Source organism: Lepidochelys olivacea (genome assembly GCF_965140295.1).
Source record: "Lepidochelys olivacea isolate rLepOli2 genome assembly, chromosome: 1".
Classification (NCBI taxonomy): Eukaryota; Metazoa; Chordata; order Testudines; family Cheloniidae; genus Lepidochelys; species Lepidochelys olivacea.
In genome coordinates, this window is record NC_140411.1 from 101,123,304 (window position 1) to 101,146,949 (window position 23,646).

The window sequence follows — 23,646 nt, forward strand, 5'->3', positions numbered from 1 at the left end:
CTAGCAGTTCAAGCCACACAAAATATAAAAATAAAACTTTCAAGCCACATCCACCGGTGCCCAAATATGAAAAGAAGGAAGATCCTTTCACCAATGCCAACAGTAACCCTTGGGTGACAAAAACCTGAATCACCTCCTGTATCTTCCCATTTGTTAAAAGCTTCCCTCTGAAAACTTCTGCAGCTTAGTTGTGGTGTTGTCAATACAAAAAAATTGTGTGACATGCTGAAAATATTGGGTCAGCAAAAAAAGTATGTAACAAAAGAAATACTGTACAAGTTGTATTATTCATTTTCATAGTTAATTCAATAAAAAAACCTCCATTTTCATCTACTTGGAGACATGTTTCTCAAATAATTCAGCACCGGACCACTTCAGAAAAGGAAATACTTGCTGCAGAATTTAGGTCCAGTAGTTGAAATATATATCTCACTAATGGCCTTGTCATAATTCTTCTTCTCCTCTTCTTCCTTCTTCTTTACTTTCCTTACACTGCATTTCTTTTGCTGGCTTTTTATTCCTTTCATGGAATATCAGGGTTGGAAGGGACCTCAGGAGGTCATCTAGTACAACCCCCTGCTCAAAGCAGGACCTATCCCCAGTTTTTGCCCCAGATCCCTAAATGGCCCCCTCAAGATTGAACTCACAACCCTGGGTTTAGCAGGCCAATGCTCAAACCACTGAGCTATAGCTGACATAGGCACATGACCTCATCAGTTACCTGCTTTTAAATGGTTCAGGACCCGTGAGGCATGCAACATCTGTGAGCCTCTCCACTTGCAATTTCAGGAAGAGGACTGATCTCTTTACTTTAAACCTCCATCCTAGAAAATGTGTGTGTCCACCACAAAGATGGAAAGAGACAAAATCCTAGTTTCAGAAAAGCAATGCCTGTCTTTCATTAATACTCCTTTCCATGCAGACTCCAAACATCTTTTGTCTGTGTTTTTAAATGCTATGTATTCTTACAATGCTCTACAAACATAAAAAAATTGCATTCATTCTCTGTTAAGAGTGTGTGAGAGAGAGGGAGAGAGAGAAATATAAAGGTTCTGTGCCAAACGTGTGAAAAGTTGTTGAAGCTGCCATCAATGCTGAAAAGAATGTATATTGGCACAGTAGCGTAAAACAACTCACACCATATTTTAATGATCAGTTTTATGTTTACATTATCAGTAATCCAAGTTCTTCTTCTTCTTGTCCCACAATTGCCAAGGCAGCTTTATTATGATCATTTTCCAGATAACATTTCAACAGCTTTTTATATCTTCAAAAGGCTAAAAAAAATTAACCAATATGAATTCCACCCTGAAAACCTCAGGGTACAGTACAGAGTATTAACACTGGTAGGCTAGATCTGAGGTTCTATATTACATGAAATGACCTTTTTATGACCCATTCTGTCATAAAAATATGTATAAAGTTTTTCTGCAACTACAAAATCTGTAACAGTATCAGATAATTTACTCACTTTGGAAGCTGTCGAAACTCTCCTGAGTAGTCTTCATATTTATAATTAACAACATGCCAGTCTGAGTTGTAGGTTTTGATGCACTATTTCAATGGAAACAAATGCCACAATACATCAAATTAAGTAAGTTTAGCTCAAAGCATTCCTTAAATACATGTAACGGCTCTCTTACATTACAGTTGTTTGTGAACTATTATAGTTACCTGGAAAGCACTGCAAGTTCAAATGCATTATAAATGTTTATTCTGTGAATGTCACATTTTGTTTCTTTTGTTAAACATTAAATTTATCTTACCAGTATGGTGAATGTTCAGATTCAGAAGCTGAACAAACAAAAGTGTGTTTATGTCAAATGAACTAGTTGCTGGAAACAAATGCTAAAAACATAAGGAACTTATAAATTCAGAAAATAATAGACTAGTCATCTGAAATAAAAACATCACCTCCAAGTTCCTGAGAAGCAAAGAAGCTAAATGTAGGTGGAAACAACATGACAAAACATCTTTAGTATATTTAGCCTAAAAATACAGATGTACTATCAAAATAGCAGGATCAACTCAGTACTTTCTATCCTGGAAGAACTAAAATCTATGTTATGATTGTAAGTACTCAATTTTATATTTTTAACCCAAACTAAAAGAATGTTTTGAATCTAAACTGCATGCTTGCAGCTGTTGAAAAGCAATTATGTCATTCTGTTCTGGACCAGATCACAGGAAGTATCATTTTACTCCACCCATGTTGCTGTAACTAACAGACAAATTTATCTTGGTTTTAGCAGAAGTAGCATAAAAAACATTCAAGTATCTTGCAAGAGACAGTATTATATAATACTTGAAGTTTTTAGACATCATATGAACACACACACACACTCACGCAAATGTACTCCATATTTCCAATGCAGTTGTATACATTGTTTGTAAAATACAAAGTCGACATTTACTAGGCAATAACTCTTTAAAGTGTGTTTAATTAGATGTTTCATTAAAATTCATGATTTAACTCATGCACACCAGCCCCCGCCACCAAATATATTCTACTGTGACATACTCCATACATAAGCCTCATTTGCAAAGAACAGAAGATATAAATAACTGACAGAACCAAAATATTCAGACCGTAGGGACAAAACACAAAGGTTTGAGAGGGCTTGTCTGTGCCCTGAACTTGTTCCTAAAACAGTATAATTACCACCAATTTTACTACGATATAAATACTTGAAAACTGGCCTTGCCAGCGGCGAATAAAGTTTCTTCTGGTCAATAGGTGGAAGTCGTCAGCAACAAAGTGAAATTAACCAGTCTCTGGTCAGCTCCATAGTTCCTTCCCAATGTTATTCTGAAGCAGCGACACTGACCGGAATCCTGCCAATTTCACTTTGCTGTGGATGGGAAAACTGTGAGGAGCTACACAGCGGTGAAACAGAAGGGAGGAAGGGAAAAGCCCCCAACAACCCAAAAGAGCCAAGAGAGGAGACAGGGTGAGAAGTTTCAGACTCCTATTAGCCATACCTGATACGAAAGATTGCTCCCATGTAAGATGCTAAGACATCACCCCTCATTTCCAGCAGCTAAGAGAGGGATCACAGAGTTTCTGCCTTTAAACCTATCTGGGGACCCCTGTCTTTTTTAAGAACTAGATGCCAATAAGTATTGGGTAATTTTTTTCAGCCCTATTGAAATTTAATCTGCAGAAGCAAGTAGACAACTTAACTAGTTACATGCGCGCGCACACACACACACAAAAATATAAATGGTACCTCAGTTACAAACAAGGTTTGAGCTTCCTTTTCTGCGTTTTCAGGAACAGTAGAGCATATATATCGACCCTGACGTTTCAATAATGCTGTCTGTTAATGACAAAAAATAGACTGAGAACTTCAATCAAATAAAAGACAAGTAAAATGTAATGAAATCCAGTCCCTGTCGCTCTGAATTATATTGACAAAACGAATTGAAGCACAAAAGATAAAATTCCCTGAACAATAAAGCACCTTTTATACCAACATACCTAAAATGTGCTGAAGCACTGAAATTGCTAATAATGTTGATATTTAAAGTATTATCTCTGGGAATCTGACTTAGTACCCATTAAGATGAACGAGGCACTTAATGCCTTAGTCATTTTTGGGGGTTCTGCAAATGTAGATACACATTTACACAATTTTTTTTTAGGATCTCTCAGTAACCATAACCAGACAGTATTTTTTTGTTTTTTTTTAAATGAAAGCTTAGATTCTGGAGAACAAAAAAGCAGCATGTATCTCAAGCTGACCTCTGGTCTCAAATCCTGATTTTAATTCTGAAGTTGAATCCAACCAGCCACAGCACCTCTTACCAAAAAAAGAAGAGCAAAGAATCCGTAGAGGAATAATATGACAGAGAGAACTGTCTTAAAACCTATAATGAAGAGAAATATTTGATTTTTTTTAAACATTAACATTAACTAACTAAATAAGTGTAAAGAATCAGAAGAGTAGCCGTGTTAGTCTGGATCTGTAAATAAGTGTGGCTAGGAAGTGACTGATACTGTAATTGTTTAATGTACAATATAATTTGCACCCTGAACATGGACTGCACTTCTTGTGTTTGTGGTTTTACTAGATATGTTTGTTTTGGTTTTAAAAGAAACTGAGAATAATATAAGCAAATGCAAAGCCCATTGAAATTGTCCCATTTATTTCTGTGGGCTTTGGATCAGTCCCACAGTTCCCGAAGAATAGTAGAGTATGAGACAGATTTGAGTGATTTTAAAGAGAGGTTAAATCTACTGTGTTAATGGTACAGATGGACTGATACAACAACTATTACAACCAAAATTTGGCCTTTACCAAAAAAAAGAGAAGGGTTTACAAAACTACCTAAAACACTTTCTATTTTGGGGATGGGTGGGGGGGGAATATATGTATTTTATACTCACATGGAACTACTGGACTCAAATAACAATGGCCACACTGGGTCAGACCAATGGTCTACCTAGTCCAGTATTCTGTCTTCCGACAGTAGCTGATGTCAGATGTTTCAGAGGGAATTAACAGAACATGGCAATTATCAAGTGATCCATTCCCTGGCATCCAAATCCCAGCTTCTGGTACTCAGAGACTTAGCGACACCCAGAGTATGCGGTTGCATCCCTGACCATCTTGGATAATAGCCACTGATGGACGTATTCCCTATGAACTTACCTAATTTTTTTAAGCCGGTTATACTTTTGGCTTCACAACATCCCCTGGCAATGAGTTCCCGGGGTTGACTGGTATGATGAAGTATTCCTTATGTTGTTTAAAATCTGCTGCCTATTAATTTCATTGGGTGACCCCTGGTTCATGTGTTATGTGAAGGGGTAAACACTTCCTTTTTGACCTCCACACCATTCATGATTTTATAGACCTCCACTGTAACGCCCTCCTTTGTCATTTTGTTTCTAAGCTGACCAGTCCGAGTCTTAATTTCTCCTCATATGAAAGCTGTTCCATACCCTAAATGATTTTTGTTGCCTATGTACTTTTTCAAATTCTAATACATTGTATATTGTTTTAGATACACCTCTACCCCGATATAACGCGGTCCTTGGGAGCCAAAAAAATCTTACCACGTTATAGGTGAAAAGACGTTATATTGAACTTGCTTTGGCCTCAAGCATTTCCATTAATAGTCAGCAAATCATTTTTGTTAGAACTAACACGGTGTATGCAGTAAATAAATCTGTTCTACAATAGTTAAATTGTATCTCCTTTAATTACAACAATAAGCTTTTATAAGCTTACTTAAAAGATGCAGCATATTAACAACACAGGTACTAAACACTGCTAAATGCAACCATGTGGGCTGGGTTTCATCATACATAAATCGTTTGGTCTGTATGTAATGCTTAGGAAAATGCAAAATTCACATAAAATATCAAAACGCTTTTAATTACACATCCTTACAGATTGTTGTAAAAAAGGATTTTGGTATTTTAGCAAATAGGAGCATGGGCCACTTTGTCACTTAGCCAACTATGTTATATGTAGATTGTTAAGTAATATGAACTGTTAACTATTAAATAGTTTGAAAACATTTTGGAGATGGGAGTTTTTACTTATAGAGAAGGTTAAAATGAAGCTAAAAAAGGTAAAGTAATCAGGTTTTAGAGACATTGATAAAATGGTAAATACCTTTTTTTGGTGTACAAGATGCTTTCTTATTTAAGATGCACCCCTTAAAATTTTTCTAATTTAAAAAAAAACAAAAAAACTTGTTATCCTTTGTTACTTCATGCTAATGAGAGCCTTCTTCTTTGCCAGGTCAATTATGGATTTTAACTGCAGTATTTGCAGACTATCCACATCCTGGCTTTTTAGCCACCTAAGACCAATCTCTAACCCTACAACCACATCAGAAGCTTTGGGCGGTGGCTCCGAGGGTTCTTCATCACTATCTTCAGGGTTAGACACATTTTCTGAGGCACCAAGTGGTTGAGGGACAACATTATGAATTATATCTATATCTCTAAGTCGTTCATAGGTTGGACACATAGCATCCACCTCCATCCACTCTTGAACATCAGCTATCCCACTTTGAGCCATAAGTTCCCTGTAAACTCATTCTGCCCCTATGGCCTCTTCTTCCATAAAAGCTTCAAAGTTGTTCTCATCTTTGTCTTCTTCCTCATCTTGGTTGTCGTTGCTTTCAGTGACAAAAGCACTTTTGAGACCATGATACCAACATTTCTCTGTCACTGACGGAGTGATTCCTAGCCAGGCTGTCTTGCCTAAGTCAAATACATCCAACAAATTCAATTTCTTGATTACATCTGTTATGCTACTGTTGTCCTCAACAATTTTCTTTACTAAGGCTTTACGATAGTTCATTTTAAATGTGGCTATAATGTCTTAACCAAGGGGCTGTACTTTGGACATTGTGTTCTTAGGAAGGTAGCTCACCTTTATCTTCCCGTCTTTGCTCGTTAAGGACTCAACTGAGGGGTTGGCGGACAGTACAGTTGTCAAGTGGGAGCAATGCCTTTGGCTCCAGGTTTTGTCTGCACAGGTGGCTCCGGACAGCTGGTACAAAATATTTATTAAACCATTCCTCGAAAATATCCGAGGTCATCCAGGCATTTTTTGAATGGAGATGAATGAAAGCAAATCCATGTTCTTATGGTGGAAAGCCCTAGGTGACCTGGATTTGCCTATGCACAGAGGTTTAACTTTATGTGAACCAGTTTTATTCACGCAGAAAAGTATTGTTACTCTCTCTTTTACCACCTTAAAACCTTCATCAGCCTTTTGTTTTTCGGTCCTAGAAGCAAGTGTTCTATCCGGCAGCATACGGTAAAGTAAGCCAGTTTCATCAGTGTTATAGATTTGCTCCGGAGCATAGCCACCCTCGATGATGATCCCTTGTAACTCTAGCGGGTATCCATTGCAAGCTTTTATATCTGTGGAGCACGTCTCTCCTGAAATTGTGACTTGCCAAATGCCATGATGCTTTTTAAAAGGATTAAGCCATCCACTGCTAGCTTTAAATACGTTACCTTGATGTGCAGAAGCATCCTCGCCCGAGTGTCTAAAAATCGAGATCTTTCTTCAATTTCTCCTCTTGCTTCCTTATAAAGTCACCGGAAATTGGTGTGCCATCAAAGTGTTCTTGGGTAAACCACGTAAATGCTGCTCTATCTAGTTGGTTATTCTGGGTAGTTTTTAGGTGCTTCCTTTCCAGGTCTTCTCACTTTCATCCAGTTCAATGAGCATTGATCGTAATTTTTCCTCATCTTTGATCCACCCTCTTAATGTTGATTCCCCTACTCCTAGTTCTTTTGAGACCTTTGCTTGGCTCATTCCTCATTTCAGTCTGTCCGAAGCTTCCAATTTTTCTTTGACTGTCCATGCCTTTTGTTTCCGTGGCTGTGAACTACTTGCCATCACATCAAAGGTATTTTAATATTAATGCTAACAATTTTTTTTAATTGTTTAGAAAATGTCAATGCAGAATTACAATGTTTCCAAAATACAACCAGTGAGACAACTTAAGCTTAGTCTATACTGCACACAATTTAGAAACAAGATTAAAATAGGCGGGAGAGAGGAGAACGCCTAATGGGACCATGGGCAGGCAACATACGTTTACCCCGCCTTCTCATTGTTGCACATTCATTCCACCACTTTGATATATGCACATTTGTACAGACAATGTACTGCATGTATGTAATTTGCTGCAAGCCACATTTTAAGAGCTGAGGCGCCGACCACGGATGGATTTGTAACAACTTTAAACTGGCAAGGCGGCAGCAGGTTAGTCAACGACAAAGTTAGACTGAACTCTCCTTTTTGATCAATTAGTCATGGTTATAAATACAAAGGCCGTTTAATTATAACGGCCATTGAAAATTAGCTACCACCTCGCACACGGTTTTGTTGTCCACAAAACAAACTTAAACTTTCAACGGTTTTAAACTATCAACGGATTTAAACTGTCAATATTATAACTTTAATTAAGACTTGCAGACAAGACTGTTTTTATGCAATGAAGATCGGAGTGAAAGTTTAAAAATATTGTAAATGCGGTCAGCTTTGTGTTTTGACTTTCGATCCAAAGCAGGCTGGTAAAAACATACATACTGAATATGTACACGGTAATCATTAAATGTATAAAACAGGATTAAACAGAATAAAAGTACTGTATGTTGTAGACAAGACAGAAAACCATTTTTGCTTTACCGCGTTGTATCCGAATTCCTGTTATATCGGATCGCATTATACCAGGGTAGAGGTGTTTCGGGGATATGATATGATGTATAAGCTCCACACTGGGGAACAAAGGGTTAAACAGGAAACTCTGGGCCCAAAAGGCCCCACCAAGCCGCACCTGCTGGATATGCGCACAATGGAAGCAAAGCTCAAAAGGCAGCGGCCCAGATCAGTCATCACAGACAGAGCAAGGGAGCAGTCCTACGCTGTTAGCTCCTGCAGACAGGCTGCAGGAGCTCCACTCTGCCTGGAGCTGACCCCACTTTGGCAGACAGATGCCAAAGGCCCCCATAGAGACCGGAAGAGTAGGCTGAAACTGATGGGGAAGAGCCTCCAGATATCTACCAAAGAGAACCCCCACACTTGGTGAATCCATAAGAAGACTCTGTTGTAACTTTGGAGGGGAAGAGGCTGTGGTAGGAAATGACCCAGGGAGCAGGTTTGGCAGGTGTCCACCTCAGGCTGAATATCTAACTGCCAGGCACAGGATCCTGGGTCAGAAACCAGTAGAGCATGGTGGATCTGGGTTCCCCTACCACCAGCCCCACAGACTCTCACCACTGGGTGGCGCTGCTGGGCACAGACACTGAACCCCTCAACAGGTGACCAGAACTGCATGCAGTATTCAAGCTGTGGGAATACCATGGATTTACATAGTGCCATTAAGATATTTTCTGTCTTATCCCTTTCCTAATGGTTCCTAACATTACTAGTTTTTTTGTCTGCCACTGCACATTGAGATGTTTTCAGAGAACTATCTACGATGACTCCAAGATCTTTCTTGAGTAGTAACAGCAAATTTAGATCCCATCATTTTGTCGGTATCGTTGGAATTATATTTCTCAGGGTGTATCATTTTGCACTGACCAACACTGAACTTCATCTGCTATTTTCTTGTCCAGTCACCCAATTTTGGAAGATCCTTTTGTAATTCTTTACAGTCAGTTTTGGACTTAACTATCCTGAGTAATATTGTATCATCTGAAAACTTTGCCATCTTGCTGTTAGCCCCTTTTTCCAAATCATTTATATGTTGAACAACATTGGTCCCACTACAGATCTTCGGGGGACCCCACTATTCATCTCTTTCCACTGTAAAAACTGACCATTTATTCCTACTCTTTGTTTCCCATCTTTTAACCAGTTACTGATGCATCAGAGGACCTTCCCTTTTATCCCATGACTCTTTTCTTTGTTTAGGAGTCTTTGGTGAGGGACCTTGTCCAAGGCTTCCTGGAAGTCCGAGTATATTATATGCTTTAGATCACCCTTGTCCACGTTTGTTGACACCCTCAAAGAAGTCTAACAGATTGGTGAGGTATGATTTCCCTTTACAAAAACCATGAGGAGTCTTGCCCAACATATCGTGTTCATCTCTATCTGATCATTCTGTTCTTTACTATAGTTTCAACCAATTTGCCTGATACTGAAGTTCAATTAACCAGCCTAAAATTACCAGCCTAAAATTGCCAGCATTGTCTCTGGAACCTCTTTTAAAATTGGCTTTACATTAGCTATCCACCAGCCATTTGGTACAGAGGCTGATTTAAGCAATAGTTTACATACCACAGTTAGTAGTTCTGCAATTTGAGTTCTTCAGAATATTCTCAATATATGGTATTAGTGACTTCTTACTCTTCAATTTATCAATTTGTTCCAAAACCTCCTCTACTAATACCTCAATCTGTCACCTTAATCCTCAGATCTGTCACCTTAAAAAGAATGTCTCAGGTGTGGGAATCTCCCTCACATCCTCTGCAGTGAAGACGACACAAAGAATTAATTCACTGCCTTCAAACAGTAAATACTATCAAGGAAATTAAAAGTATACAAAATAAAAGGAGTACTTGTGGCACCTTAGAGACTAACCAATTTATTTGAGCATAAGCTTTCGTGAGCTACAGCTCACTTCATCGGATGCATACTGTGGAAAGTGTGGAAGATCTTTTTATACACACAAAGCATGAAAAAATACCTCCTCCCACCCCACTCTCCTGCATTATATGCCATCATGTGCCAGCAATGCCCCTCTGCCATGTACATTGGTCAAACTGGACAGTCTCTACGTAAAAGAATAAATGGACACAAATCAGATGTCAAGAATTATAACATTCATAAACCAGTCGGAGACCACTTCAATCTCTCTGGTCACGCGATTACAGACATGAAAGTTGCTATATTAAAACAAAAAAACTTCAAATCCAGACTCCAGCGAGAAACTGTTGAATTGGAATTCATTTGCAAATTGGATACAATTAACTTAGGCTTGAATAGAGACTGGGAGTGGCTAAGTCATTATGTAAGGTAACCTATTTCCCCTTGTTTTTTCCTACCCCCTCCCCCAGATGTTCTCGTTAAACCCTGGATTTGTGCTGGAAATGGCCCAACTTGATTATCATACACATTGTAAGGAGAGTGATCACTTTAGATAAGCTATTACCAGCAGGAGAGTGGGGTGGGAGGAGGTATTTTTTCATGCTTTGTGTGTATAAAAAGATCTTCTACACTTTCCACAGTATGCATCCGATGAAGTGAGCTGTAGCTCACGAAAGCTTATGCTCAAATAAATTGGTTAGTCTCTAAGGTGCCACAAGTACTCCTTTTCTTTTTGCGAATACAGACTAACACGGCTGTTACTCTGAAACCTAAAAGTATACAATCACATCACAAGAGGCAAATAGAAGGTGAACTCTGAAAAATTGATGCGGTTTTCTATTGAACACCAATGAACTCAAATATTTCTTATATACCAGTTTTAAATAAATACAACTGGTATTTAAATAAATACAACTGGTATTTAAGAGTTGGCTCCTGGTGGCAGCTATCCTAGGGAGGAGGGGGGGAGAACACTGATGTACTTTTGCAATATGAGATCTAACACTTAAAAATCCATCCAGCTTTCATATTGGTGAATGAAATTAAATGTTTAAAAACATAAGAAAACAGTATTAAAGTACAATACAAATGTATTCAGTCTGATTTTGAGTTCCCTGACATCTTTTATTTTAAATATCACTTGTAAACATGTCAACCACAACCACCAGGCAGCACAAATATGGCAATTAAAACTAATTTTCATGGTGCAGAATTTATTTATTTTATTCATATCTTTTGGACTGCTGGACTGAGCAAAATGGGTGCAATTTTTCCTCAAAAAATCTAACTTTAAAATGGAATAATTTTTTAACCCCCATTTTACGCATATGGAGATCCACAATTTAGAGGTTGGAAAGCTATAAAAATTAGCGCCAAACCACATACAGCAGTTACAAGTGCTTTTATATGTCTGCAGTTATGCTGTAATCTGTTTGAAACTACTTGGAAAACGTCCGTACATCAAAGATTTGAAACATAGGCAGTATAAAACAAAATTATTCGCTAAATCCGGTAATTTTACTTAATCTTTAATAACTCTAAAAATTTTTATAAGGTACGTAAGTGTTTTGTAAGAGACTCAGCACCACTTTAGAGTACGGATTAAATCTAGCAAAAGGTGATTTCCTTCCTGCCAAAGAAAAGACTCACCACATGTCAAGTAGCAAGAGTAATCTCAAGTTTTGGCAGCTTGGACTCACTAACATGTCTTGGTATGCACACACAAAAAGTGATGTGATAAGAGACTAACTAGGTGGGATAAGTAAGGACAGAAGGAATTGTCTATGGCACCGAAGACTAGGGCAAGTTTAAGTGTCATGGTATGGGAAAGGGGCAAACTCATGAAAGGATTTTAAAAAATGGATTGTGGAAGGCCACACACAGCCAGACGCATGGAAATTTTAGTTGTGACTTTCTGCACGAGAGAGATGTGGTTTCCAGGGAGACCAGAGAAGAGGAAGCTGCAGTGAACACCACAAGATAATCAGGATACAGAAAAGTTTAATGTCCTGCATATACCTTAAGGCTAAAAGGGACCAATATGATAATCTATTTTGACCTCCTGCATGGCACAGCCTTTACAATTTCACCTAGTAATTCTTGCAAAGGGAATCATTCTTCCCTACTGCATAAATGAATATCAAACACAGTAACTTGTAGCTCCACTAGTGCATCTCTTTTAGAAAGATATCCAAAACTCAATACAAAAAGTCCAGTGACTATTAATTTACCACTTCTCTTGGTAAGTAGTTCCAATAGTTGATCAAATTAATTGTTAAAAGTACGATCTTCCTTCCAATTTAACTAACTTACAGACCATTATCACATCATTTGTTAGCCTTCTCTTTGATAAACTAAGGCGATTGAGCTCATTAAGTTTCACCATAAGACTTTTTTCCAGACCTCTAACCATTTTTGTAGTTCCAGTTCTTCAACATACTTTTTAAAGTGTGGATAATGCAACCAGACACAATATTCCATAGAGGTCTCACCAATGCCATATTACTTCTGTTTATCACCTCCACCCTATCTTGGAAATGTTGTGGAGGAAGAAACAGAAAGATCTGGATTTGGCCTGTACACAAGGGTAGAATGAGAGGAAGAGTCAAAAATGACCTTCCCAAGTCACAAGTGTGCGTCACAAAGGCTAACGTAGTGCCCATCTTTAAAAAAGGGAAGGAGGAGGATCCTGGGAACTACAGACCAGTCAGCCTCACCCCAGCCCCTGGAAAAATCATGGAGCAGGTCCTCAGGGAATCAATTCTGAAGCACTTAGAGGAGAGGAAAGTGATCAGGAACAGTCAGCATGGATTCACCAAGGGAAACTCATGCCTGACTAAACTAATTCCCTTCTAAGACTAAACAACTGACTCTGTGGATGAGGGGAAAGCAATGGACGTGTTATTCCTTGACTTTAGTAAAGCTTTTGATATGGTCTCCCACAGTATTCTTGCCAGCTAGTTACAGTAGTATGGGCTAGATGAATGGACTATAAAGTGGACAGAAAGCTGGCTAGATCATCAGGCTCAACGGGTAGTGATCAATGGCTCCATGTCTAGTTGGCAGCCGGTATCAAGCGGAGTGCTCCAAGGGTCGGTCCTTGGGCCGGTTTTGTTCAATATCTTCATAAATGATCTGGAGGATGGTGTGGATTGCACCCTCAGCAAGTTTGCAGATGACACTAAACTGGGAGGAGCGGTAGATACGCTGGAGGGTCGGGATAGGATACAAAGGGACCTACACAGATTAGAGGATTGGGCCAAAAGAAATCTGATGAGGTTCAACAAAGACAAGTGCAGAGTCCTGAACTTAGGACGGAAGAATCCCATGCACCGCTACAGACTAGGGACCGAAATGGCTAGGCAGCAGTTCTGCAGAAAAGGACCTAGGGGTTACAGTGAACAAGAAGCTTGATACGAGTCAACAGTATGCCCTTGTTGCCAAGAAGGCTAACAGCTTTTTGGGCTGTATATGTAGGAGCACTGCCAGCAGATCAAAGGGACGTGATCATTCCCCTCTATTCAGCATTGGTGAATTTTTTCCCTCAAGTTGTAGTGGGGGAGGTTTAGGTTGGATATTAGGAAAAACTTTTTCACTAGGAGGGTGGTGAAACACTGGAATGCGTTGCCTAGGGAGGTGGTGGAATCTCCTTCCTTAGAAGTTTTGAAGGTCAGGCTTGACAAAGCCCTGACTGGGATGATTTAATTGGTGTTGGTCCTGCTTTGAGCAGGGGGTTGGACTGGATGACCTCCTGAGGTCCCTTACAGCCCTGATATTCTATGATTCCGTGACAGCATTATCATCAATAATGCCAAAAGCAGTAAGAAGAGAGGGTTTTGATGAAAAATCGAGCTTGATTTTTCCCCCCGACGTTTATCTGAAATTTTAAGAGATGTTAGAGAGACAGGCAGAGATGTGGAATTAGGTGGACGGGATCAATCAGGAATGAAGAGATAATTAGTCATCCACATAATAAGGCTGTGGATTAATCAGTTAACTCATGCGATTAACTCAAAAAATTAATTGTGTTTAATCACAATTTTAATCATAGAATCATAGAATCTCAGGGTTGGAAGGGACCTCTGGAGGTCATCTAGTCCAACCCCCTGCTCAAAAGCAGGACACATCCCCAATTAAATCATCCCAGCCAGGGCTTTGTCAAGCCTGACCTTAAAAACTTCTAAGGAAGGAGATTCCACCACCTCCCTAGGCAACGCATTCCAGTGTTTCACCACCCTCCTAGTGAAAAAGTTTTTCCTAATATCCAACCTAAACCTCCCCCACTACAACTTGAGACCATTACTCCTTGTCCTGTCCTCTTCCACCACTGAGAATAGTCTAGAACCATCCTCTCTGGAACTACCTCTCAGGTAGTTGAAAGCAGCTATCAAATCCCCCCTCATTCTTCTCTTCTACAGACTAAACAATCCCAGTTCCCTCAGCCTCTCCTTATAAGTCGTGTGTTCCAGACCCCTAATCATTTTTGTTGCCCTTCGCTGGACTCTCTCCAATTTATCCACATCCTTCTTGTAGTGTGGGGCCCAAAACTGGACACAGTACTCCAGATGAGGCCTCACCAATGTCGAATAGAGGGGAACGATCACGTCCCTCGATCTGCTCGCTATGCCCCTACTTATACATCCCAAAATGCCATTGGCCTTCTTGGCAACAAGGGCACACTGCTGACTCATATCCAGCTTCTCGTCCACTGTCACCCCTAGGTCCTTTTCCGCAGAACTGCTGCCTAGCCATTCGGCCCCTAGTCTGTAGCTGTGCATTGGGTTCTTCCGTCCTAAGTGCAGGACCCTGCACTTATCCTTATTGAACCTCATCAGATTTCTTTTGGCCCAATCCTCCAATTTGTCTAGGTCCCTCTGTATCCTATCCCTGCCCTCCAGCGTATCTACCACTCCTCCCAGTTTAGTATCATCCGCAAATTTGCTGAGAGTGCAATCCACACCATCCTCCAGATCATTTATGAAGATATTGAACAAAACCGGCCCCAGGACCGACCCTTGGGGCACTCCACTTGACACTGGCTGCCAACTAGACATGGAGCCACTGATCACTACCAGCACTGTTAAATGATAGAATACCCAACTGAAATTTATTAAATATTTTGGATGTTTTTCTACATTTTCAAATATACGGTTTTCAGTTACAATACAGAATACAAAGTGTAGAGTACTCACTTTATATTACTTTTAATACAAATATTTGCACTGTAAAAATGATAAAAGATACAATATATTCCAGTTCACTTCTTACAAGTACCGTAGTACAATCTCTTTATCATGAAAGCGCAACTTACAAATGTAGATTTTTCTTTTTTGTTTCAACTCCACTCAAAAACAAAACAATGTAAAACTTTAGAGCCTACAAGTCCACTCAGTCTACTTCTTGTGCAGCCAATTGCTAAGACAAACACGTATGTTTGCATTTATGGGAGATAATGCTGCCCGCTTCTTATTTACAATGTCACCTGAAAGTGAGAACAGATGTTCACATGGCACTTTTGTAGCCAGCATTGCAAGGTATTTACGTGCCAGATATGCTAAAAATGTGCATGCCCTTCATGCTTTGGCCATCATTCCAGAGGACATGCTTCCATGATGATGGAAAAAAATAACGTGTTAATTAAATTTGTGACTGAACTCCTTGGGGGAGAACTGTATGTCTCCTGCTCTGTTATACCCACATTCTGCCATATATTTCATGTTATAGCAGTCTCGGATAATGACCCAGCATGTTGTTCATTTTAAGAACATTTTCACTGCAGATTTCACAAAATGCAAAGAAGGTACCAATATGAGATTTCTAAAGATAGCTACAGCACTTGATCCAAGATTTAAGAATCTGAAGTGCCTTCCAAAATCTGAGCGGGACAGGGTGTGGAGCATACTTTCAGAGGTCTTAAAGGAGCAACACTACTATGCGGAAACTACAGAACCCAAACAACCAAAAAAGAAAATCAACCTTCTGCTGGTGACATCTGACTCAGATGATGAAAATAAACATGTGTTGGTCTGCATTGCTTTGGATCGTTATCGAGCAGATTCCATCATCAGCATAGATGCATGTCTTCTGGAATTGTGGTTGAAGCATGAAGGGACATATGAGTCTTTAGTACATCTGGCACATAAATATCTTGCAACACTGGCTCCAACAGTGCCATGAGAATGCCTGTTATCACTTTCAGGTGACATTGTAAACATGAAGCAGGCAGCATTATCTCCTGCAAATGTAAACAAACTTGTCTGTCTGAGCCATTGGCTGAACAAGAAATAGGACTGAGGGGACTTGTAGGCTCTAAAGTTTTATTTTTGAATGCAGTTTTTTTTGTATATAACTCTACATTTCTAAGTTCACCTTTCATGATGAAGAGATTGTACTACAGTACTTGTACCAAGTGAATTGAAAAATACTATTTTTTATTTTTACTGTGTAAATATTTATAGTAAAAAATAAATACAAAGTGAGCACTTTACACTTAATCTGTGTTGTAATTGAAATCAATATATTTGAAAATGTAGAAAACATCTAAAAATATTTATATAAATGGTATTCTATTATTGTTTAACAGCACGATTAATAGCAATTAGTTTTTTTAATTGTGTGATTGTGATTGATTTTTTAATTACTGACAGCCCCACAACATAACGATAATAACTGAAACCATATGACTAGAAAAGGCCAGCCATGCTGGAATGTAAAGAGAGAAAAAAGAGGCAGGAAACGACAGAGTGAAGGGGAGAGAAGAGATGGCTTGGTAGGTCAGATTGCGATGAAGATTTTCTTTGAGGCTGGAGAAACACAGACCATGTTTATACCTTAAAAGTGGAGTAGAGTCCCTGGAAGAACCAGAGGAAAGCAAGAGGTTAAGAAGGAGGAAAAGGGAGGGGGTGAAAACAGCAGAAGCTACCACCTGCCCAGGTAGTCTTGTATATTAGCATGCAGCAGGAACAGCAGCATCTCCTGCCTGAAGCTGAATAAGCTGCAACTTCAAAGAGCAGCAACAAAAGGAGGGGGAGAGAAGATGACCTGTAACCTACCCCCCTAGGCCATTGGGAGCAGAGCAAAAGCACCAAAGGACTTCTGAATAAATGGAAATACGGAGGAGGTTTAAGAACAACTGGCTGGAAGACAGTGAAGCCATCCACCACACTGAGCTGCTTCCCACTTTTCCCATAGAAAGATTTAACAGCTTCTGGGTTTCTTCTGCTCTCTTTCTGATAACTCTTTGGTCAACAGATAGGATGAAATCCTCTCTCTAATTTGTTCTACTTGGGGGAAGATAGCCAGTCTGCTTTCAGAAAGATACAAGAGCTAAAAGGGTTCCCTTCGGGCAGTAGGCTGATGTCAGGTGTAGAGCAGAGGCAACCTCCATAGCAGTTACTGAAGTCTTTTCAGGGAGACAAGATGGTGGCAGCTCAGCAGGCTAAGTATCTTCTTGTCAGAAGTCAGCCTCCATCAGTGAGTTTCTCCATCCGTCCAGCACTGCACTGCATTTATTTGAGGGAGTGTGTGTGTGTCAGGATATTTTTCCCTTGCCCCCTTCAACTGCCTGTTGCCACACAGGGTCTCTACTCCACTTTCACGTGGCCAAAATTCTTTGAACTATTGCTACTTGAAATATCTAGGCAGGAGTTGAGTGTTCCAACTCCAGAAAAAAACAGAAAATTTATTAGTGATGGGGAGGAAACTAGCTATATTACCACTGTGCTTATAAACTGACAAAGACTGGACATTTACACATAGTGCCTTATTTTTAGAAAAAGCAAGGGTCAGCTTATAAAAAGAAATTTAGCAATGCTTCATCTCTGCTATTTTAATATTACCCATCTGTTAAAGCAATGGAAGAAAATATAAAATGTTGCCTTATATTTTCTACTCCAAAAGCAGGAAGCTGTGGGGTTTTTTTCCCCATGAATCTAATGCTTATGAAGGATGATACACTGACAGTTCCAGATCCTGAATGCTTCTACATAGTACTAGTTTGTGCCCTTGGCATATTCACATGTGCAGAAGATGATGTGGAGGGGCTGTGCTGCAGCCAGAGTTCCCAGGAGGACTTTTGACTGAGTGATGCAGAATTCACCATAGGGGCTCCCAGGTAACACATACAAACACACCATTTTTCAAAAGCATATGGATGCTCTTTGCTGTGTATCCAGCCAGTTATGCTGACTGGCATCAAGAAGAGCAGGGACTGGAGTGTTGTGGCTTGTGCTTACCTCCTTGCAGACAGTTAGTTCTCAGGGGAACTAAGAGAGAGCAGGGCCAAGCATTATTTAGTCCACAATGGGTGGGGAAGGGCTGTGCAAACTTTCCAATGGCAGCCCAACAGATTAGTAGTTCAGCTTCATTTGCTTTAAAAACTTGGCTTTTCTACTGAAATTGTAATAGAATTACAGGAATGGTTGTGGTGTGGACACTAAACATAGATTAGGCACATTTCACACAGGCCATTATACAGAAATATGGTAAGAAAGACTTTCAGAGGCTACTAAGATGAAGAAAATTCAAAATGCTGACTGGAAGTGAACAGCTTTGTATTTCTTTAAAAGTTCCCAATTGCTAAATCGAGAATTAGAAAGCTATAACACACAAATATCCTATTAATTACTCTAATGGAAATAAGAATGAGCCAATTAAGCAAACCTTCTAATGATGGGGGTCAGACTGGAATATATTAAAGTGAATTAAATTCATACTGATCTTATAAATTATTAGAAATAGAATATTGTACAAATCACTAAAATAGCTTTTAAACTCTATTTAGCCAAGAGAATCAGTTAGACATAACAGAGCAGCCCGAAAGAATAACTTTACAACAGTAAATGTCTTAGCACAGACCAATTTCCACCTGTAAATACTGTAGATATTCTGACCAATTAAATGAAACAGGTGTGTCTATTAACCAATGTTTCAAATTAATTAACAGCATTACCTCAAAACATTTGTGCTATCATCCCATTTAAGCATGTCTATATGGGGGGGGGGGGGTAGGGAAGGGGAGACAAGCTCCACTTGCACAAAATACAATTGTTAAGTTTGCGACTAATGAAACCAGCAGCATAACATTGTACTGTACTGTTCTGTTTTGTTTAAAGGTACTGAGGTCTTCACAATGTCAAACTGCTAAGGGCATACACTAATTAGAAGAGAGTCCAGACGTTGTTTCAAGTGGCCAAAGGGCCACAACTTTATTAAAATCACATATAAACTTTCTTCCAAATTCTTTATGATTAGCATGGCTTGGCTTCCTTTTCAATTCAGTAACTTTTAGATTGTACTCTGTAAAAGGAAAACACTTGACTAAAAATAAAAACTGAATACTATATGAGAGGAAATGGTTTGAACAGTCTTATACAAGGGTCAGAATTTCCATCTCTAAAGAGACTGTTACAAAATGCATATAGAGGTATTTCTGGAACATCACCAATGTACTCCTAACTATCTTTGAGACACTACTGACTTTCTGAGGAAACTACAATACACTGATGATCTTCCAGAAAACACCATCCTGGCCACCATGGATGTAGAAGCTCTTTACACCAATATTCCACATGAGGATGGACTACAAGCGGTCAAGAACAGTATGCCTGATGAGGCCACAGCACACCTGTTGGCTGAGCTGTGTGACTTTGTCCTCACCCACAACCATTTCAGATTTGGGGACAACTTATACCTTCAAGTCAGCGGCACTGCTATGGGTACCCGCATTGCCCCACAGTATGCCAACATTTTTATGACTGACTTAGAACAAAGCTTCCTCATCTCTCGTCCCCTAGCGCCCCTCCTCTACTTGCGCTACATTGATGACATCTTCATCATATGGATCCATGGGAAAGTGGCCCTTGAAGAATTCCACCTGGATTTCAACAATTTCCACCCCAACATCAACCTCAGCCTGGACCAGTCCACACAAGAGATCCACTTTCCGGACACTACAGTGCAAATAAGTGATGGTCATATAACCACCACTCTATACCAGAAACCTACTGACTGCTATACTTACTTACATGCCTCCAACTTCCATCCAGGACACGTTACACGATCCATTGTCTGCAGCCAAGCCCTAAGATACAACTGAATTTGCTCCAATCCCTCAGACTGACACCTACAAGATCTTTATCAAGCATTCTTAAAACAACAATACCCACCTGGAGAAGTGAGAAAACAGAGTGACAGAGCAAGACAGGTACCCAGAAATCACTTACTACAGGGCAGGCCCAACAAGGAAAATAGCAAAACAACACTGGCCATCACATACAGCCCCCAGCTAAAACCTCTCCGGCACATCATCAACGATCTACAACCTATTCTGGAAAATGATCCCTCACTCTCACAGACCTTGGGAGGCAGGCCAGTCCTCGCTTACAGACAGCCCCCCAACCTGAAGCAAATACTCACCAGCAACTACATACCACACCACAGAAACACTAACCCAGAAACCAATCCCTGTAACAGACCTCATTGCCTACTCTGTCCACATATCTACTCTAGCGACACCATCAAAGGACCCAACCACATCAGCCATACCATCAGGGACTCGTTCACCTGCACATCTACTAATGTGATATATGCCATCATGTGCTAGCAATGCCCCTGTGCCATGTACATTGGCCAAATTGGACAGTCTCTATGTAAAAGAATAAATGGACACAAATTGGACATCAGGAATGGTAACATAGAAAAGCCAGTAGAACACTTCAATCTTCCTGGACATTCTATAACAGATTTAAAAGTAGCCATACTTGAACAAAAAAACTTCAGAAACAGACTTCAAAGAGAAACTGCAGAACTAAAATTCATTTGCAAATTTAACACCATTAATTTGGGGCCGGCTCACTGCAAAAGGGAAGAAGGACGATCCTGGGAACTACAGGCCGGTCAGCCTCACCTCAGTCCCCGGAAAAATCATGGAGCATGTCCTCAAGGAATCAATTCTGAAGCACTTAGAGGAGAGGAAAGTGATCAGAAACAGTCAGCATGGATTCACCAAGGGAAAGTCATGCCTGACAAATCTAACTGCCTTCTATGATGAGATAACTGGTTCTGTGGATGAAGGGAAAGCAGTGGACGTGTTATTCCTCGACTTTAGCAAAGCTTTTGACACGGTCTCCCACAGTATTCTTGTCAGCAAGTTAAAGAAGCATGGGCTGGATGGATGCACTACAAGGTGGGTAGAAAGCTGGCTAGATTGTCGGGCTCAATGGGTAGTGATAAATGGCTCCATGTCTAGTTGGCAGCCGGTATCTAGCGGAGTGCCCCAAGGGTCGGTCTTGTGGCCGGTTTTGTTCAATATCTTCATTAATGATCTGGAGGATGGTGTGGATTGCACCCTCAGCAACTTTGCGGATGACACTAAACTGGGAGGAGTGGCAGATATGCTGGAGGGTAGGGAGAGGATACAGAGGGACCTAGACAAATTGGAGGATTGGGCCAAAAGAAATCTGATGAGGTTCAACAAGGACAAGTGCAGAGTCCTGCACTTAGGACGGAAGAATCCAATGAACCGCTACAGACTAGGGACCGAATGGCTCGGCAGCAGTTCTGCAGAGAAGGACCTAGGGGTGACAGTGGACGAGAAGCTGGATATGAGTCAACAGTGTGCCCTTGTTGCCAACAAGGCCAATGGCATTTTGGGGTGTAGGGGCATTGCCAGCAGATCGAGGGACATGATCGTTCACCTCTATTCGACGTTGCTGAGGCCTCATCTGGAGTACTGTGTCCAGTTTTGGGCCCCAAACTACAAGGGGGATGTAGAAAAATTGGAGACAGTCCAGCAAAGGGCAACAAAAATTATTAGGGGACTGGAACACATGACTTATGAGGAGAGGCTGAGGGAACTGGGATTGTTTAGTCTACGGAAGAGAAGAATGAGGGGGGATTTGATAGCTGCTTTCAACTACCTGAAAGGTGGATCCAAAGAGGATGGATCTAGACTATTCTCAGTGATAGCAGATGACAGGACAAGGAGTAATGGTCTCAAGTTGCAGTGGGGGAGGTTTAGGTTGGATATTAGGAAAAACTTTTTCCCTACGAGGGTGGTGAAACACTGGAATGCGTTACCTAGGGAGGTGGTGGAATCCCCTTCCTTAGAAGTTTTTAAGGTCAGGCTTGACAAAGCCCAGGCTGGGATGATTTAGTTGGGATTGGTCCTGCTCTGGGCAGGGGGTTGGACTAGATGGCCTCCAGAGGTCCCTTCCAACTCTGTTATTCTACGATTCTATGAAAAGCAACTTTGCCTCTCATGGAATTGACACCTCCTCACCAGTTATTGGGAGTGAACTACATCCACCCTGACTGTATTGGCCCTGTCAACACTGGTTCTTCACTTGTGAGGTAACTCCCTTCTCTTCATGTGTCAGTATAATAATGCCTGCATCTGTAATTTTCACTCCATACATCTGAAGTGAGTTTTACCCACGAAAGCTTATGCCCAAATAAATCCGTTTGTCTTTAAGGTGCCATCTGACTCCTCGTTTTTGTGGATACAGACTAACACGGCTCTCTTAACTGCATTGCCTCAGGAACGGGACCTGAGCATCTTTTGACAGCTCATTGTGTAGCTGCCACCAAATAACACAAACAAGATGGTAAAATACATTAGAAACAGGATGGAGAAAATGGAAAAATATACCACCATTAGTTAAATCAATGTGGCCTCATCTAGAATACAGTGTATGGTACCAGGCACTGCATCTCAAGAAGGAGGGTTCAAGAAGGGGAGAAATGATTAAGGACTGGGGGAATAAATCAGTGAAGAAACTGAAAAGAAATAGGTTTAATTTAGAAAGACAAATAAGAGAGGACATGATAAAAATACATAAAATAATGAATGGTATAGAGAAGACAGATCAGGAGCTTCTGTTCTCCCTGTCTCATAACACAAGAGCAAAGGGACTTTCAATGACATTGAAATGTGGCAAATACAAAACCGATCGAAGGAAATTATTTTAATTTACTTTTACACAATACATAAGCTACTGAATTCACTGCTTGGTATGTTGTTGAGGCCAAGAATTTAACTAGATTCAAGAAGGGATTGGACATTTATGCAGATAAGAATATTTAGAGAGTTACCGTTGTTAATGCTAATACATTTTGGAAGAGATGAAATCTCATGCTTCCAAGTACAGGCCAAACTCCACAACAAGGCACTGGGAGATTTCTTACACCTTCCTTTGAAGAACCTGATACTGGCCACTGTCAGACACAGAACAGTGGTCTAGATCAGAGGTTCTCCAACTGTGGTGCCTGGACCCTGGAGAATATTCACATGTAAGCTGAGGTGGTGGCCTTGGGGAGAATAGGGTGTAGATGGGAAGGGGCAGTGGGGTGAGAAGAGGGGGTGGGGGGAATTTGGGACATGCAGGGCTGTGGCAGCCAGAGAAAGAGGCGACTTTCCCCAGCTCCAGGGCTGTGGCTGCTGCAGCAGGGGAGAGAGAGCACAGCCATTGCATTAGAAAGGTAAGACTACTGATATTAAAGTGTTGTGTGCTTTTATCTGTAGAACAAAAAAACGTTAATTAAGTTTTTTTTATATAGCACTTTTATCCAA

The 23,646-nt window shown here is 40.3% G+C and overlaps 1 protein-coding gene across 10 annotated transcripts in view; it reads right to left on the reverse strand.

Moving 5' to 3' along the window:
• Positions 1–23,646, reverse strand: part of DOCK9 (dedicator of cytokinesis 9) — a 335,677-nt gene that overhangs the window by 212,980 nt on the left and 99,051 nt on the right. For all 10 annotated transcript variants that reach the window (XM_084627447.1, XM_084627439.1, XM_084627444.1 and 7 more), the window contains exons 3-4: positions 3,231–3,320; positions 1,472–1,554 (exon numbers count right to left, since the gene is read on the reverse strand). In XM_084627447.1, coding sequence (XP_084483573.1) covers positions 1,472–1,554; positions 3,231–3,320 — 173 coding nt within the window. The remainder of the gene's footprint in view (positions 1–1,471; positions 1,555–3,230; positions 3,321–23,646) is intronic.